Below are 19,043 nucleotides of genomic sequence, written 5' to 3' on the forward strand. Positions count from 1 at the left end.
AAATAAATGCAAAAGAGATGCATCCACAGAGTCCATTACAATTCATCTTCCCTCTCAAGCTGAGCCTTGATTTGTCATGTCATTTTCACCAGGTAAAATATTGGATTAAAACAGATAGATCATGCTTCTCAACTCATATTCTACAAATGCAAAATGCCTTGCTTAGAGAAACAAAAGTTGTTAGGAAATCCTTTTAAATGTTTGTAATATTTAATGTACCTGTCTGTGTTTTGTGCTATATAACCCACGAGATGGAAAAGCATCGCCGTATGTCACAATTGGTTGTGAAACCCTTTGATACCAACGTGTTTGATGTTGAGATGGATTTATCACTATTGTCTTCACTTATGTCATTCCTACTTGCTTGTAAAATGATATTGGACTCAGCTTCTGATATATTGTTGAGCCGTCAAAGCTACAACGGCCTTTGCTGCTGGCCTAAACACGATCAATAGCAATCAGTCACTTGACTTAAGTTGTTTCGGAATTGCTTCCTTTAGTTGTGTTTAGAATTTGCTACATCTAGGATTATATTGAAGTCTCAGCCAGTTCGCTTGATTGTCCTTGCCTTGAATGACATTGTCTATCTAATTTTATTTCCATCGTCCAGGATAACATCATAAATTCCATTTTTTAACAAGTATAAGTCAAGATGTGAAAGGACTCTGAGCGCTTAGATCTCCATTATGTCATAATTGGTTTTGGAGGTCATTTCTTCCAAGCCTGTGTGAAAAACTCTGCCCGTACTTTCATGATGCCGTTCCAGTTGTCTCCGGTGGACACTCGAAACAGTGTGAGGAAGGCCATCCCAAAATTTTCGAAGGTGGCGTGACGGCTCAGACCCTCGCAGGGATTGTTGTCGTTACACTCTATTAGGCACACATTCACAATTTCAGTCAATCAGGGAAAATAAACATGGGCACATGTGAAGGAAAATACAATCTGAATGGTCGAGGCCTTTCTCGCCACATGTTTCTTAAGAAAACATACATTACATTGTCTCGATTAGGGCTGCAAGTAACTATTATTTTTATAATGGGTGAATCGGGTGATAAATATATCGGTTAATTAATGAAACACTTTTTTTAATTTATTTTTTTTAATATTGAAGTTTTGGACTGATATAAAAGATTTTTTTTTTAGCCCTGAATCACAAAACAAAATAATACTGCATTTGATAATACAAAACAATAAAATAAGCCAAGTGTTTGTCAAATATCTTGACAATAAACAAGAATGCATGAAATGTATGCTCTACACCTGCTAACAAGATACTTTTTTATAAAGTGCAAAAAAGAGAGGCAACCTTGGAGAATGCAAGTACTGTACTTTGTTGGATCAAGTTTTTATACTTCTACGCCCGTTTATATTTTTCATTTGTTTGACTTACACTGAATGAAGAAGCCTTCCAATTTCGTTACACTTGTATAATAAAAATAAAGACCATTTGTTCATTCAATCATGCATCTTTTGCCCAAAGTGATACTAAAGTACTAAAGTTCTTTGCTGGACGAGAAAGACGTCGGAAAACAAAATGTGCTCCCGAGTCGCCCTCTGCTGGAATTAAGTAGTACTACAAGCACGTCCCCATCAACGTCAAAACAAAATTTAGTGCACATTAATTCGTGCTGAGTGGCCCATAAACCCCGCGACACAACAAACCAATGACCAAATTAGTTTCAACACTTTTAACCCTTTACCGTTCCTGTGAAATCTAAAACCAAGACGTACCCAAAGTAAAATTGAATGCTTTTTTTGAACAGTTATGGAGGATTTTCGTCTCTATTGAAAGGTAACACACTGAGGTTTGGTCCCAAACATTACAAATGTTACTAACATTGAGTACCCACAGAAATAGAAGGTTTTTATTCTTGCCTGATATATATTTTTTTAATTAAATGCCTGCAGATGAAGTAGCATGGGAACGTAAGCTGGAAAACAGGTGAGACAATAGCCTGAGGCTTTAGCTGGTACTTTGTCAAATTTGGTCACATTCTGAAAAAACAAACATTGCATTTTACATAGATTACAGCACTAAAAACTCTGCACCTGTGTTTTTGACTTTAGCCCATTTGTAGACATTTTGAAAGAGTTGTAAATGTTTGACTTCGCTTTCCTCGTCTCTATCACTGTTGTGCACACTTGCGCGTAATATTGGTGAAAAACAAAAACAAATCACTAGTGGCGTTTGGCATGTTTAATTTGGGGTCTACTCTGAATAACCTTTGTACATCGGCGTATCATCCCTTTCAGAAATGTATTGCCTAACCAATGTGTCATTCATCATTTGATTCTGTTACTAGTGGCTAAAGAATACAGGCCCATATAGATTAATGCGAGCCGTGGACGGTGAAATAAAGCCTGCTATTGGCCGAACGTGGTGTCAATCATAAGTTCAGAGGCTAACGATCATATTGGAAATAATTTTACATGTTTGTTTGTTTTCAAATGTGAATTATGTGGCAAAACAAACATATTGCAACAAGGAATATCCAAAAATGGAGATATGCTTATAGGCGGATTAGTTTATATCTTTTGGAATTATATCCACGGTTGGATGTATTGCACATTCCTGGATGTTAGGATTCCATATTTGCGGGTAAAATTATAATCAGTTGACTCCTAGGGAACGCTATAGGTGAGTTATTCTTCTTCAGGTATCTTGTTTGAGACTGATCATGATAATTCTGTAATAAGTACATTTGGAAATGGTCATCATATCGTGAATTCCAATAGTTTAAGCTTTCCAATGATATGTGGCATGATGTAATCCAGTAACTGGTGACATTGTTACAACAGGTATTTGTTTCTCATCAGTCTGATGGCCCGTTAATGGGTTTAATAATCGTTTTTAATCAATTTTATTGTGTGGTTGTTGCAGCCCTAGTCTCAATGCTATTTTCTATTTAATATAATGCTGTCTTGCATGAAATATCCAAAATAATATATTTCTGATACATAATGATAAAAAGGGACATCACATTATTCTCAGGAACATGAAAATCAATCTCCGGTTCTGAGTTTTTGTCTGCTAAGAATCATGTTCTGAGGAGATGGCCTGTCGCGGAAGCAATTTGGGAAAAAAATGGGAGGATGCAAATTCAATTGTGCTGCAGCGCGGACCAGCTCCCTCGCATTAGCGTGGCAGATGGGAGCGGAGTGATGTGTTTTGACGTACCAAGCTTGCCAAAAAGCTCCACTCCCAGGGCGGCGTAGATGAAGAAAAGCAGCATGAAAAGGAGACCCAGGTTTCCCACCTGGAGGTAAAAGACACGTTAGTTCCCCTTCCAGTGGAGTGACGACCCCGATTCAAACTGGGATTGAATTGCATGATAAAATGTCTTTTTCCATTGTAGGAGACATCATTTTCATTTTATCTCGGTTTGCATGAGACAGAAGAATATCATTATATGTGATGCAATGAACATATTTCATTAATATGTTAATATTCATAACATTTATCATATATTAGTAAATGGGCAGCACGGCGGCGCAGTGGTTAGCGCTTGTGCGGCACAGTTCATGTCATGGGAACCTGTCGTGGGTTCAAATCCAGCTCCAGACTTCCTGTGCGGAGTTTGTATGTTCTCCCCGTGCTTGCGTGGGTTTCCTCCGGGCACTCCGGTTTCCTCCCACATTCCAAAAACATGCATTTCAGGTGAATTGGCCGGTCCAAATTGTCCATAGGTGTGAATGAGCGAATGAGTTGTCTGTCCCTGTGTGCCCTGCGATTGGCTGGCAACCAGTTCAGGGTGTACCCTGCCCACTGCCCGGAGATGGCTGGGATGGGCTCCAGCACCCCGCGACCCTAATGAGGATAAGCGGTACGGCTAATGAGATGAGATGATATATTAGTAAATGTATTTAAATTATAAATGTCTTTTTAAGATTGATCATCTTTATTTCCCTGCCAACTCTACAACTATTCTAATCATCCAAACTGAGGAGCGGGGCTATTTGTGTCCCATCAGCTCAATTTGAGTAGCTCATGCTTCATACACTTTTTAGCTTAACCAATAGGACCGCGAGGCATGTCTTGGGCGCCCATCCCTCTCCAGGTATACATATGTTTCCACCCGGTCTCGGACTAATGATGTCAATCACCTATTGATACGTTAATTCTGTTTTTAATGTTTGACACCTGCAAAAGAGATTTCATAGGTTGCCATTTTGACGATTATTGCGCACTATTGTTTGTTGTTCTTTGATAATCACACCTTTTAAGGTGGATCTGCTTTGTAACGTAGGATATGTAATAAAACGGGTGGGAATTCCTAAAGTAAAGGGTTCTCTACTTGTTGTTCAAATTCCATTGATGTCTTCTAACTTTATGTCAAGTATTTACTAAAATTTAAATTTATCATTATAATCCTTGGAGCCATACATATATATACTGGACTGTCTCAGAAAATTAGAATATTGTGATAAAGTTCTTTATTTTCTGTAATGCAATTAAAAAAACAAAAATGTCATACATTCTGGATTCATTACACATCAACTGAACTATTTCAAGCCTTTTATTATTTGAATATTGCTGATTTTGGCTTACAGCTGAAAAAAACTCAAAAATCCTATCTCAAAACATTAGAATACTTCCTCAGACCAAGTAAAAAAATAATTTTATAACAGCAAAACTAAATCAAACATTTGAAAATGTCCATTGATGCACTCAGTACTTGGTTGGGAATCCTTTTGCACGGATTACTGCATCAATCCGGCGTGGCATGGAGGCAATCAGCCTGTGGCATTGCTGATGTGTTATTAATGCCCAGGATGCTTCGATAGCGGCCTTCAGCTCATTTGCATTTGTAGGTCTGATGTCTTTCATCTTCTTCTTAACTATACCCCACAAATTCTCAATGGGGTTCAGGTCAGGGGAATTAGCAGGCCAATCAAGGACAGTGATGCCATGGTCAGTGCACCAGTTACTGGTGGTTTTGGCACTGTGGGCAGGTGCCAGATCATGCTGGAAAATGAAATCCTCATCTCCATAGAGCTTTTCAGCAGATGGAAGCATGTAGTGCTCTAAAATCTCTTGGTACACAGTTGCATTTACTCTGGACTTGATAAAACACAGTGGACCAACACCAGCAGCTGACATGGCTCCCCAAACCATTGCTGACTGTGGGAACTTCACACTGGATTTCAAGCAACTTGGATTTTGCTCCTCTCCAGCCTTTCTCCAGACTCTGGCGCCTTGACTTCCAAATGAAATGCAAAACTTGCTTTCGTCTGAAAAGAGGACTTTGGACCACTCTGCAACTGTCCAGTGCTTCTTCTCCATAGCCCAAGTCAGACGCTTCTTCCATTGTCTTGAGTTCAGAAGTGGCTTGACCATGGGAATACGGCTATTGTAGCCCATTTCCCGGACACGTCTGTGAACTGTGGCTTTTGATACCTGGACTCCAGCTTCAGCCCACTGTCTTTGAAGCTCCCCCAAATTCTGGAAGCGGCTCTTCTTCACAATTTTGTTAAGGCTGCGGTCATCTCTCTTGGTTGTGCAGCGTTTCTGGCCACATTTTTCCCTTCCAACAGACTTTTTGTGGATATGCTTTGAAACTGCACTCTGTGAACAGCCTGCTCTTTGAGAAATTTATTTTTGTGTCTTACCCTCCTGATGGAGGGTATCAATGATGGTCCTCTGGACAGCAGACAGATCAGCAGTCTTCCCCATACTTGTGATTTAGTTTACTGAACCAAGCTGAGTGTTTTTAAGGCTCAGGAAACCCTCGCAAGGTGTTTCAAGTTAATTAGATGATTCAGGTGATTAGTTGAATAGCCTACTTGTATACTTTTTCATGATATTCTAATATTTTGAGATAGGATTTTTGAGTTTTCTTAAGCTGTAAGCCAAATTCAGCAATATTCAAATAATAAAAGGCTTGAAATAGTTCAGTTGATGTGTAATGAATCCAGAATGTATGACATTTTTGTTTTTTTAATTGCATTACAGAAAATAAAGAACTTTATCACAATATTCTAATTTTCTGAGACAGTCCAGTATATATATATATATATATATATATATATATATATATATATATATATATATATATATATATATATATATATATATATATATATATATATATATATATATATATATATATATATATATTGGTCTATCTTCTTTATTCATTATCCATTATCGATATGTTCATAATACGCTACAAAGCTTAGGAGCCGGGATTCTTACTCTTCAGCCAAAAGGGGTTTTGGGGTTTTTAAGGGTTATTGATCTATCTTCGTTATTCATTATCCATTATCCGTTATCGGTCAGTTCATAATACGCTACAAAGCCTAGGAGCCGGGACACTTACTCTCAACCAAAAGGCCAAGCTAAGGTCCTAGCCCTAAAGCCTTGCTGCGATCATTGCGAATGCACCGTTCCCGGAGGTACTGCAATACCGGGCCGGTGCGTGGAGTGGACAGAGCAAGCTCATATTCCATCTCCGAAATGCAAAAATCAAAGATAGTGACAAAAGGCCAAGCTAAGGTCCTAGCATTAAAGCCTTGCTGCGATCATTGCGAATGCGCCGAAATATTTATTCGAAATGAAGAGAAACTACGCTGACGGGGATCCATGTTCACCCCCTTGACGTCACGAGCACAACTGACGTGTGCTCGGCATTCGCGCTGTTTATACGCGGAGAAAGGCGTTTGACTGTCACACGCGTAACACGCTAATTTCACGTAATAACACCGCGATACAGGCGCAAAACATGCTATTACCATGCTCCACCCACGATTACCCGCTGAATTTTCCCGTCCTACCCATGTGTAAGCACGCCCTGGCCGCGGCCAGAGCACGTCGTTCCGCATAATTTCCGCGTCATTTCCTCGTGTTGACCACGTGTGCGGCACGCGGTTTAACACGTGCTCAAACTTTTGAGCAGCTCAAAAGTTTTGAGCGCGGCCAACCACGTGAAAATTTCCGACCGCGAGTAAAGCACTGCTCTATCTCGTCTATATGGCGGTCTCAAAACGTCCATCAGCGCCCAACAGCATCTGCTTCACGGCCAGAAATTTCTGGCCGTGGTTCAGCCTCAATGCGCTCGTGAAAGGCTGTGTACCCGCGCTCTGAAAAATTGAGCACCACCCGTGCGCGAATTTCCGACCTCGTGTTAAGCACCGCTGTATCTCGTCTGAATGGCGATCTCAATGCGTCCAATAGCGTCCGCCTCAAAGGCAGAAATTTCTGGCCGTGATTCAGCCGCAAATGTCTGTGTGACCGGCCCCTAAGGGAAAACCCAGCCACCCTGCAGAGGAAACTCATTTCGGCCACCTGTATCCGGGATCGAGTTCTTTCGTTCATACCCAAAGTTCATGACAATAGGTGAGGGTAGGAACGTAGATCGACTGGTAGATCGAGAGCTTTGCCTTTCGGCTCAGCTCCCTCTTCACCACGACGGACCGGTACAGGGTCCGAATGACGGCAGACGCTGCACCAACCATTCTGTCGATCTCCCGTTCCATCCTACCCTCACTCGTGAACAAGACCCCAAGATACTTGAACTCCTCCACTTGGAGCAAGACCTCCTCCCCGACCCGGAGGGAGCATACCACCCTTTTCCGACTGAGAACCATGGACTCGGCTGCGAATTGCTCCAGCGAGAGCTGAAGATCACGGCCTGAGGAAGCCAACAGCACCACGTCATCTGCAAAAAGCAGTGACGCAATGCTGAGGCCCCCAAACCGGACTCCATCCCCGCCAAGGCTGCGCCTAGAAATTCTGTCCATAAAAGTTATAAACAGAATCGGTGAGAAAGGGCAGCCCTGGCGGAGCCCAACCCTCACCGGGAACGAATCCGACTTACTGCCGGCAATGCGGACCAGACTCTGGCACCGGGCATACAGGGACCGCACAGCCCGGATAAGACTGTGCGGCACCCCCCACAGGGCCTCCCGAGGAACACGGTCGAATGCCTTCTCCAAGTCCACAAAACACATGTAGACCGGACAGGCAAACTCCCATGCACCCTCAAAGACCCTGAAGAGTGTATAGAGCTGGTCCAGTGTTCCACGGCCAAGACGAAAACCAAACTTTTCCTCCTGAATCCGAGATTCGACTTCCTGGCGGACCCTCCTCTCCAGTACCCCTGAATAGACCTTACCAGGGAGGCTGAGAAGTGAGATTCCCCTGTAGTTGGAACACACTCTCCGGTCCCCCTTCTTAAAGACGGGAACTACCACCCCAGTCTGCCAGTCCAGAGGCACTGTCCCCGATGTCCACGCAATGTTGCAGAGGCGCGTCAACCATGACACGCCCACAACATCCAGAGCCTTAATGAAGTCCGGGCGGATCTCATCGACCCTCGGGGCCCTGCCACCGAGGAGTTTTTTGACAACCTCGGTGACTTCAACCTCAGTGATACGAGAGCCCAACCCCGAGTCCTCAGGCTCTGCTTCCCCAGAGGAAGACGTGCCGGTGGAATTGAGGAGGTCTTCGAAGTACTCTGCCCACCGATTCACAACGTCCCGGGTCGAGGTCAGCAGCGCCCCATCGCCACTATACACAGTGTCGATGGCACACGGCTCCCCCCCCCTAAGACGCCGGATGGTGGACCAGAATTTCCTCAAAGCCGTTCGGAAGTCGGCTTCCATGGCCTCGCCAAACTCCTCCCATGCCTCGGCAACCGCCGAAGCCGCATTCCGCTTGGCCAGCGGATACCTGCCAGCTAGTTCCAGAGTCCCACAGGCCGGGAAGGCCCGATAAGACTCCTTCTTCAGCTTGACGGCATCCCTCACCGCCAGTGACCACCAACGGGTCTGAGGGTTGCTGCCGCGGCAGGCACCGACTACCTTACGGCCACAGCTCCGATCAGCCGCCTCGACAATGGAGGCGCGGAACATGGTCCACTCTGACTCAATGTCCCCCGCCTCCCTCGGGACATGGGTGAAGTTCTGCCGGAGGTGTGAATTGAAACTTCTTCTGACAGGAAATTCTGCCAGCTGTTCCCAACAGACCCTCACAACACGCTTGGGTCTGCCGGGTCGGGCCGGCATCTTCCCCCACCATCGAAGCCAACTCACCACCAGGTGGTGATCAGTTGACAGCTCCGCCCCTCTCTTCACCCGAATGTCCAGAACATGCGGCCGCAGGTCCGACGAAACGATCATCGAACTACGCCCTAGGGTGCACATATGGACACCCTTATGTCCGAACATGGTGTTCATCATGGAAAAACCATGACGAGCACAGAAGTCCAATAACGAAACACCACACGGGTTCCGGTCAGGGGGGCCGTTTTTCCCAATCACGCTCCTCCAGGTCTCACTGTCATTGCCCATGTGAGCGTTGAAGTCTCCCAGCAGTACGAGGGAGTCCCCAGGGGGCGTGCTCTCAAGCACACCCTCTAAGGACTCCAAGAAGGGTGGGTACTCCGAACTGCTATTTGGTGCATAAGCACAAACAACAGTCAGGACCCGTCTCCCACCCGAAGGCGGAAGGAGGCTACCCTCTCGTCTACCGGGGTGAACCCCAACGTACGGGCGCCGAGCCGTGGAGCAATTAATATGCCCGCACCGGCTCTGCGCCTCTCACCACGGACAACTCCAAAGTGGAAGAGAGTCCAACCCCTCTCGAGAGGACTGGTACCAGAGCCCAAGCCGTGCGTAGAGGTGAGTCCGACTATATCTAGTCGGAATTTCTCAACCTCACGCACCAACTCGGGCTCCTTCCCTGCCAGAGAGGTAACGTTCCATGTCCCAAAAGCCAGTTTCTTTAGCCGGGGATCGTCGCGCCAAGGACCCCTCCCTTGGCTGCTACCCAGCTCTCTGCGCACCCGACCCCTTTGGCCCCTCCTACAGGTGGTGAGCCCATGGGAAGAGGGTCCCACGTCGTCCCTTCGGGCTGTGCCCGGCCGGCTCCCATGGGTAAGGGTCCGGCCACTAGGCGCTCGCCAGCGGACCCCACCTCCAGGCCTGGCTCCAGAAGGGGGCCCTGGTAACCCGCGTCCGGGCGAAGGAAATCGAGGACCAAAGTTTTGTCTCATCATAAGGGGTATATATATATATATATATATATATATATATATATATATATATATATATATATATATATATATATATATATATATATATATATATATATATGCAGAGTGCTTTTCAAGCCGAGCACTATAGACAGCTCTCTAATACCTTCAACTGAAAACAAATGTTTGGGGATGATAAACTCATTTTCTAAGATGACAATGCATTAGGCGACAGAGCAAAAAACTATGAAAGCATTTATTGGGGAAAGACTAATCCAGTCAATGTCATGGCCTGCAAATAGCCTAGATCTCAACCCAATTGAAAACCTGAGGTGGAAATTGAAAACAAATTATCCACACCAAAGTTCCAAACTGCAAAGACGATCTGGTAACTGCAATCAAAGAGAGTTGGCACCACATTGATGAAGAATAGTGTTTGTCCCTTATCAAGTCCATGCCTCAGAGACTGCAAGCTGTCATAAAAGCCAAAGGTGGTGCAACTCAATACCAGTGATATGTTTTGATTGTTTTTCTTTGTCTGTTTTTCATGATCCCACATTTTTTCCCTCAGAATGGAGTGATTCCATATTTTTTTCCTGTGCTTGGTCTCTAAAAGTAGCATTAAAAAAACACCACAACGTTTTTTTAATGATTTATTTTAGTGATTCTGAATGCCGAAGAGTCTCACTTTTAAAAAACGTTATTATTTTTTCATGCTTTTTAACTCAGTTTGTTCTAGAGAAAAAAATGTTGACGTGAGTACTTGACCAAGACTGAGGATTCCATACTTTTTGCAAGGTGTTGCATAAAGTTAGTTAAGTTTACTTGAGAACATGATTAACCGTTAGTGACTATGTTATAATAGTCAAAACATTGAACAACAGTGAGCAATAATAGTCAAAAGAGGGAACTGACATCCTATGAAATCTTCTTTGCATTTGTCTAATATTTAAAACAGAATAAACGTATCAATGATATTTCCTTTTCGTATCGGAAAATGTAGTTTGTGGTTTTCCTTAGAAATCAATTTAAGTTTGAATTCAGACATCTCATTTTGAAAATATTAAAACTTTAATTTAGTAACCGGCTTAAACAGGTGTGGAATCTTGCTGGATGGAAATGCATACGAATTGTTAAAAAAATTCCCCTACCTGTGGCAGAGCTTGCATGACAGTGTCCAGTAGAGATCTCATGCCTGTGGCCATCTTCAGGAGTTTAAGTACTGCAGAAAAGACAATGGAGCGATACAGTAAATCCTCAGCAGTGAACTAAGGTCGCTGTTGTATTTTTGGCAATTTGCTTGTCAGTAGCTTTCAAACTGTCAGAACGATGTCTTCATCCAAAAAGTCTGGCTCAACCCATAGGTGTTTAGGTGAAAAAATGACTTCTGTATAATGGTCAATGAATTACAACAAATTAATACCAAGGTGATTTGTCTGATTATACTAAATTTAATTTACTGCACTTATAATAGTAGCCTTGGAAACATTAAACAATATTTGTTTCTGTAAATGGATGTAAGAGGACATGAAAGAGGAGGATCAGTCCAACGGTTTCAAGTCCTAGTTAATTTTTTGAGGTGATAACTCGCCTGTCAAGTTCACCCAACCTGGCTTTATAGTGCCAGCCTTGGTGCATTGCTATACAACCAAGCTGGATCATAAAAAAAGGCCTTTAATAAGTGTACCCAAAAGTTTTGAAAAGAAACAGTGAGGATGATGAAGAATTCAAAACAAATAAAAGATTAAAGATGTGTACTGGTACGCCAAAGGATCATTGCCTCTTCTTTTGTTCCATCAAAACGACTGAGCACTCCATCAAAATCGTTTTTAATTGAGCGTGTACACACGTTGGCTGGCTCCATGTATGGGCAGAGTCTACCGATGGCTAAATGCTTCTTTGCAAATATCATTTAAGTTAAGTAATCGTACGTTGGGTGTATTTGAACATGGAATGACTTTTGACTTCATACATGTGCAATGTCAAACCATTTAATGTCACCAAAATATTGTGAAAATGTTTTACAAATTGCCCGTAAGAAAGGCACCTATAAATATCATGAATTGTCATTATGCCTTTAATGTATGACACATAAAAGGGAGCGCGAGGCAAAAAAAAAGGTAAACCTTTGGTAGAATTAAAACAACGTGTGCTTAAATGTAGAGTGTAGAAAAAAGTGTGCTTTGATTTAAATTCTGGAGATAATTGTTAAACCCGTGGCCTCGTGCGGCTCGGTGGTTAGCGCGCAGCCCCACGGTGGAGGGGTTCAGGGTTTAGGTCCAGCTACTGCAGCCTCCCAGTGTGGAATTTGCATGTTCTCCCCGTGCCTGAGTGGGTTTCCTCCGGGATCTCGGATTTCCTCCCAAATTCCAAAAACATGCATGTCTGGTTGATTGGCCGGTTTGATTTGTCACTAGGAGTGAATGAGTGAGTGAGTTGTCTGTCTCTGTGTGCCCTGCGACTGGCTAGTAACCAGTTCAGGGTGCCCCCTGTGCACTGCCCATAGATGGTTGGGTGGGCACCAGCATCCCCGCAACCCAACTGATGATAAGTGGTAAGATAACGGGTGAATGGATTGTTAGACTCCTTGCACATTTGATACAAAAGTTAATTGAAATCTCCTTAGATGGCACAGTTAGCTTAATTTATCTGTTTTTTCACCTGTTAGGAAATTTATCAAAAGTGATTGCATTAGTAAAAATCAAACAAACGTGTTTATAGAACAATCATGAAAATAACTATTGTGATTATAAAATCTTCAAAAGATCGCGATGTGATATACAGAATATAGCAGATTAATTCTGGTCACATCATTTCCTTTGGGTAAACCAGCATGAAAATCCAAAATAAATTGAGGTTTGCAGTGTGTCTACCTCGTGCTATCCTGAGCACTCTCATTATACGAATAATGGTAGGATTGATGGGAAGTGCTGCACTCATTTTCAGCTCCTCCAGTACGATGCCAACAATGGACAATGCCACAATACCGATGTCCAGCTGGTTCCACCTAAAAAAAGAACAACAAATAAAAAACATGCCAAATCAACCCTAAATTCATCCTAAAATCTCAGCTCGGCAGAATGGTTGAGGAATCTCACCTGTCCCTGAAAAATCGGTGAATCCCAAATGCCACAAGTTTAAGTAGGGCCTCGATGACGAAGATGAAGGTAAACACGTAGTTACAGTATTTCAAAACCTCCTCCAGATACTGGGCACAGACAGGCAAACAACCATCTGATTTCACCCCTGCAACGTCGCTACGTGTTGTCGATGTAAATAATTATTGCGGAGGCGACGGGACGGAAAACTATGAATTTAAATTGGCAATTTGTAGGCGTTGGCAAGGGGCTGAGCTTACCTGTGGTTGGTTGAAGTGCTCGATGCTCATGGTGAACACATTGATGCATATGATGAAGGTAATGAAGAGGTCCAGGTAGTGGCTGGTGCACAGTGTATGGATGGTCAAACGCGGGCTGGAGTAATCGGCATAGTATGGTCTCTGTTTGGCTTCTGTATTATAGAAACACAAATTGTGACAGAAGAAAAGAGAATATCAAATATGCATGTTGTTGGTTTGAATCATAAACATGGTGTCCCCAGTGGTGTGCGCTGTGAGCTTTAGGAAGCAATCATAACACTGATCAGGGTCATATGTTTTGTGTGCTAGTACAGGGTTCATACACCTTTTTTATGGCCAAATTCAAGCCATTTTAAGGACTTTTAAAGCCAAGGAAGACATCTGGTCTGAATCATGTATTTTGTAGATCCCCAAATATATCTACAATTTACACATTCGATGTATAATCTTGCGTGTCCTTTTTTTCAGGAAATACAGTTTTTGGATGTTGAGTAAATCGGAAATATATTTGTGGATCTGAAACATATGTTTACATTACAATTTACCACTGGAAAATGCCACCATACTTTTCTGCATGGCCATAATACATGTCCATGATTAATATATAATCCTTGTACTAATATGCATTTGATAGCGCCTTGTTTAGGTGTAGAATGCACATGTACTCTTTCGCGCAACCCGTAAAGGCCATCACACTTGATAAGACAATGCCGTACAAACTAATAACAGCTGCAGTTAATCACAAGGGAAGAGGAAATGCAATGGCATAGTGAATCCATCAGAGATCAGTGTTGGTGTAATCTTTAAGCAGACTTGTTGAGAAACAGTACTTCATTTTAATATTTACACAACACAAAAATATCCAAATTTGAATGAAATGTAACATTTAAGTATTCAAGTACACATTTCTGTACAAAGAAACAACCAGAAATGCTTTTAATTCATTAAATTAATCATTTCAATTATGTGTTGTATGCTGTTTATGTCACTGTTTATGAGTTTCCCTGAATTGAATAAACTGTAGTGGAAAGGAGTTCAATCGTTGTTTTGCTTTTTTTAATCTTGTTTTTTTTACTAATGCAAACGTTGAAAAATATTGCAACAGTATAAATATTAGTAATAACCTGGTGAACAATTAGCGGGGAAAAAGCAGTCGTAGTAAGCTATTTTTTGCTTGAATTAGACATAAACAACTCGAAACAGAACTAAAAGAAAACCGACGTAGCTGAAATTGCCGTCAGGTGTACTCCACGCTCAAAATGTAGAAATAGATGTGAATTGGTTCATTTTTAGGGCTGTTTAAGCATGCAGTTTTTAATCAGGTGTGCTCTCTAGTCTGGTATTTACAGTAAAGTTCTTCTTTTACTATATTTGCATCCTGATTTGTTAAACATAAAAGAAAAATAATAGGTGTGACTACAGCTCCAAAAAGCATGTAGTCCGAATATAAAACGGGCAGAAAACATGTAGTAAAAATAAAGAAATTGGTAAAATAACAACAATAATAATCAAACTGACCCAAATTGTGTGTCTTTAGAACAAGACAATTTGAAATTATTTTCAGAATTATATATTTTTTTCTCTCAATCTTCTGACTGGACTGGAGTAATGAATACAACTATTATTTTTGTTGATATAGTTTACTAGAATTAAAGGGACACTGTGTCATAGATGACCACTAGATTTCACTGCATTGTTTTGTTACGTGCACCTAAAAACAAGTGCTACGAAGCACGAGGAATATTACAAACTACGGAAACCTAAACTGACCAAACAGCACCATTTTGTAAACATTTCTTGGTCCAATCATTTATAAGGTTTTAGTTTCTTTGGAGGTACCCTTAGCAGTTAGATGGCGAACAATCATGTCAGCTCTCTCGAGATGATCCTCATGTTGTGTAAAATAAATGCAAATGTATTGATTAATGAAAAAAAAGTATGTCTCTGTCATAGTTCCTTTTAATTTGCTTATTTTTCAGATCAATAGTTTTTTTATTAATTTTTGTCGCTAGTAAGAGGCACTTAATAATGCTCACTGGTCCTAAAGTAAACAAAGACTTTGTTTAGATAGCACAATTTACATGTCCTATGAATGGAATGTAAGCATAAGCAAACCAACATCATGGCTTATGGGGCTGATGCAGTGTTCAAAGACACACACTTGTGTTTCCACTTCAATTTACCGCACATCCTTTGATTGTTTTCTCATAGCAAAGAGCTTCATTCTGAATTGCTTTACACGTAAATGCCACAAGATTTTTACTGATGGATTATGTGAAGTTGAACACTGGGCAGCCAAATGAGTATTTAATTGCTCCAATCAGTTGTCTAAAAGATGTTGTTGTTTTTTTTGTTCAGACACTCAATAAAAAAATACATGAATACAAAAACAATTATACACGCATTGCGTTTGCCTTGACTATCGAATAGTTTTAGACAACTGAGAAAAACATTAGATGAACTTATGCTGAAGCATACCTGTAAACATAAAATTTCCAATTTTTTTTGTACATTCTTTTATTCCAATTTTCAACCCAGAGAAAAGCAAGGATGTGATACTGATTCTAAAAGTTCTGCGCTGTACCTGATCTTAGGAATGCACTCTTCTGGACTCGTTTCAGATGTTTTCTTGGGATCTGTTAATGCCTCTCTTCTGGTTTGGGAGTTACTGCCCCGAGGGCCCCTACTACCACGGGGACTATGTTGGCCTTGACCTTCCACATTAGTTCTATCTGCTCTTTCAGCCCCTTGTACTTCTCCAATTTCTCGTGTTTCTTCTTCTTAATGTGTCAGCTAGGGTCGGCGCACTTATTATCACCACCCTCTTCTGATTTTGTCTACCACCAAAACGCTTTGGTTAGCCAGGAGCTGCTTGTCAGTGTGGAAGATGAAGTCCCACAGTATTTTGGCCCTTTTGTTTTCAGGGACCTTCAGTGGCGTGGCCTACCGGGATTTGGGTACTTCTTTAACACTTGTTGCAGATGTTCCTGTATACTATCTGAGCTACTAGGTTGTGCCTCTCCATGTACGCCGATCCAGCCTGCACCATACACACGGCCACGATATGTTGGACTTTTTCAGGGGCGTCTTTGCACAGTCTGCATCTGTTTGGTTGCCTCCATTTTTTCAGACAAATAGAGAAAGTTGATGACTAAACAGTTGCTTTTCAGATTCCAGTCTCCAGTTGTTGTTTTTTTCTTTTGCAAGTTGAGGTTATTTTCCAAACAATATATATGTTGACAATTACATATTTGGGTTGTTTGTACCGCCATTTCAGGATTTTAGTCTCCAACTGGACTCAGTTTTACACCTTTGAAGTTTCCTATCTGATGTGCGAATGACCCTGCCAAAAAGGGAAACACCACCGAAAAATGGTTTCACGTCTTAATGCGGGTGGTGGTCTAATGGCGCACAGCCTTTACAGTTTCGAATTGTGTATGGCGTATAACAATTATTGTATGGGAAATTCAGAAAAAAAAAGTTGTTTTCTGTTCGACCAATCTCATTTCACCGGTATTGTCATCGTCAGTGGTAGCATATCGCAATGCCATCGTAGATTGCTAATATTTTCTCAGTTCTATATATTGTCTGTCTTGCCGTAAGTAACAAGGTGCTGCATTGTGTTTGTAAGGTTTGTCATCCCTTAATAAGAGGAATTGCAACCATTAATACAGGGAGCAATTGGCTGAGGTTGACAGGTAGGTATGTTTAAGACACGAACACTGCTCGAAGCGTTCCTTCCCTTTCCCTCACAAAAGAAGTGGAAGGGGTAGGAAAAGATAAAGGGATGATGTTGACAGGTATGCTGAAGTATAGTCTCGATTTCTGCCAGCATGTAGCATAGTTTTGATGTGCACCACTCAACATGCAGTCAAAGGGAATAGCAGTAATATCATCTGCTATGTTTCTGAGTCTGCCAGTCAAAGCGTGTTACAGGGGAATTTCCTATCCACACGAGACTCCTCTGGTCCGCACAAAGTAGGACAAGGGGACATTTGCGTTTGACTCACTATTTCCTATCACACCCTAATGAGCTAAGTCTGTGCCCGAATTGTCATTGCATGCAACAATAACTGTTTTTTTTATCTGGAAGATAATTCGAACTATTTTTGAAATCCAAAAGTTTTAAGACCTTGTTTTCAAGGTGGATAAAGATTAGGCATGCACATGTTATCATTGTGGATGACTGAAATGCACATTTAGAAATCCTAGGATTTAGCATGCTGTGTTAAGGAAGGTTAGGGCAGCAGTCATGCAATTCCATGCAACAGAGTGGTGTAGCCCACGCCTCGTCAGTAAAAACTGTTTGTGTGAGCTCGCCAGTCTGTAAAACTCTTCCTAGTTGACCCATCTGAAATGTCTCTCATTCGGATCGGTTCAGGCTCTGAAAGCAGGCAGTGCTCAGAAAAATAGACTACCGACCAGCCCCTCCATTCTCCTTACTCCTGCGCTTTTTTTCTATGATTTTCAGCCTCTTCTCCTCGCGTAACCGCGCCTCCTCCTCTTCCTGGTCTTGCCGGCATTTGTGGAAGTTCTCCACCACCACGCCAACAAACATGTTGAGGACGAAGAAGCTGACGATGAGCAAAAAGGAGATGAAGTAGAGCAGCATCCAAGGGTTGTGGTTCCTCACGGGCTGAAAAGATGGACAACAATAAGTAATCGAATGATGTCAGGCATCATAGGGCAGGGGTGTCAAAGTCATTTCAACTCGGGGGCCACACGATAGAACAAACATTCTGTCGGGGGCCGGATTAGTAGATTAAAGAGAAAGAAAACGATAAAGAAATAAGAGAAAGAGGGAGGGAAAAGGAGAGAGGGCGGGAAAAAGAAATAACAAGAGAGAGCGTGAGAAACAAAAGATAAAAGTCGTGAGAGAGGGGGAAAAGAAAGGGAGAGGAAGAAAGAAATCCAAAGACAAATAGAAAGACAGGAGAGAAAGGAGAGAAAGAAAGTGTGAAGGGTATGAAGAGAGGAAGAGAAAAGAGAGAAAAGGAAAAAAGGAAGTTAGAGCAAAAGAGGTTAAAAGACACAGAGGGTGAAAGAGACAAAGAGCAACAAAGGAAGAGAAAAACAGAGAGTGAAAGAGACAGAGTGGGAGAAAAAGGGAGGAAAAAGAAAGAGAGAGAGAGAGAAATAAATACAAGTACAGTGTCTTTGTTCGAGGCACCCGGCTTTGGCAACATCAAGTGCACATATTTCAACCGGCAGCTTGTTTTTCTCTTGCGCTTCTCTGAGTGTTGTCTCGCGGGCCGGATTCAATCCCTTAGTGGGCCTGATCTGGCCCGCGGGCCGCCTGTTTGACACCTGTGTCATAGGGTGTTGCCGTGGTAGCAGTTGTGAGCCATGCATCTCACACCAAAGCCTCCAGTGGGGTTAATCAATCCAATAAGTATTGTATGGTTACAAAACAGTTACTGCAGCTGTGACACATATACAGAAGATCAGTAATCACCTCATAGATTGCAATATTATTTTGTAATAAAGCCACATTTTACACGCCTAAAATATTTCATAATTGTGCACAAAATCCATCCCTCTTTCTTTTATGAAGATTTCAAATTATCTGTCGTACAGATTCTGTGCCTTTCAGTTCCATCCAAGAAGTTTTTAACACCATTTAAGTTATTGCTGAAAGTCAAGCCTGTCATGTTGTATTTTGGACATCAGTTTATATTTAATTTATGGCTAAAAATGTCAGTTCGACAGTC

The 19,043-nt window shown here is 42.0% G+C and overlaps 1 protein-coding gene and 1 pseudogene across 2 annotated transcripts in view; both read right to left on the minus strand.

Annotated features, from left to right (window-relative positions):
* Positions 1–19,043, minus strand: part of cacna1ha (calcium voltage-gated channel subunit alpha1 Ha) — a 72,330-nt gene that overhangs the window by 13,391 nt on the left and 39,896 nt on the right. Inside the window, exons 25-31 of one of the 2 annotated variants that reach the window (XM_088353634.1) lie at positions 17,776–17,968; positions 13,333–13,484; positions 13,073–13,182; positions 12,848–12,981; positions 11,126–11,196; positions 3,179–3,257; positions 748–869 (exon numbers count right to left, since the gene is read on the minus strand). In XM_088353634.1, the coding sequence (XP_088209760.1) occupies positions 748–869; positions 3,179–3,257; positions 11,126–11,196; positions 12,848–12,981; positions 13,073–13,182; positions 13,333–13,484; positions 17,776–17,968 (861 nt within the window). Of the gene's footprint in view, positions 1–747; positions 870–3,178; positions 3,258–11,125; positions 11,197–12,847; positions 12,982–13,072; positions 13,183–13,332; positions 13,485–17,754; positions 17,969–19,043 lie in introns of both variants that reach the window. The other variant, XM_088353549.1, reaches the window with a different exon arrangement.
* LOC148373384 (U2 spliceosomal RNA) lies at positions 6,375–6,549 on the minus strand (annotated as a pseudogene).

The sequence above is a fragment of the Urocampus carinirostris genome, chromosome 1, assembly GCF_059441175.1.
Source record: "Urocampus carinirostris isolate Australia breed hairy pipefish chromosome 1, RoL_Ucar_1.0, whole genome shotgun sequence".
Classification (NCBI taxonomy): Eukaryota; Metazoa; Chordata; class Actinopteri; order Syngnathiformes; family Syngnathidae; genus Urocampus; species Urocampus carinirostris.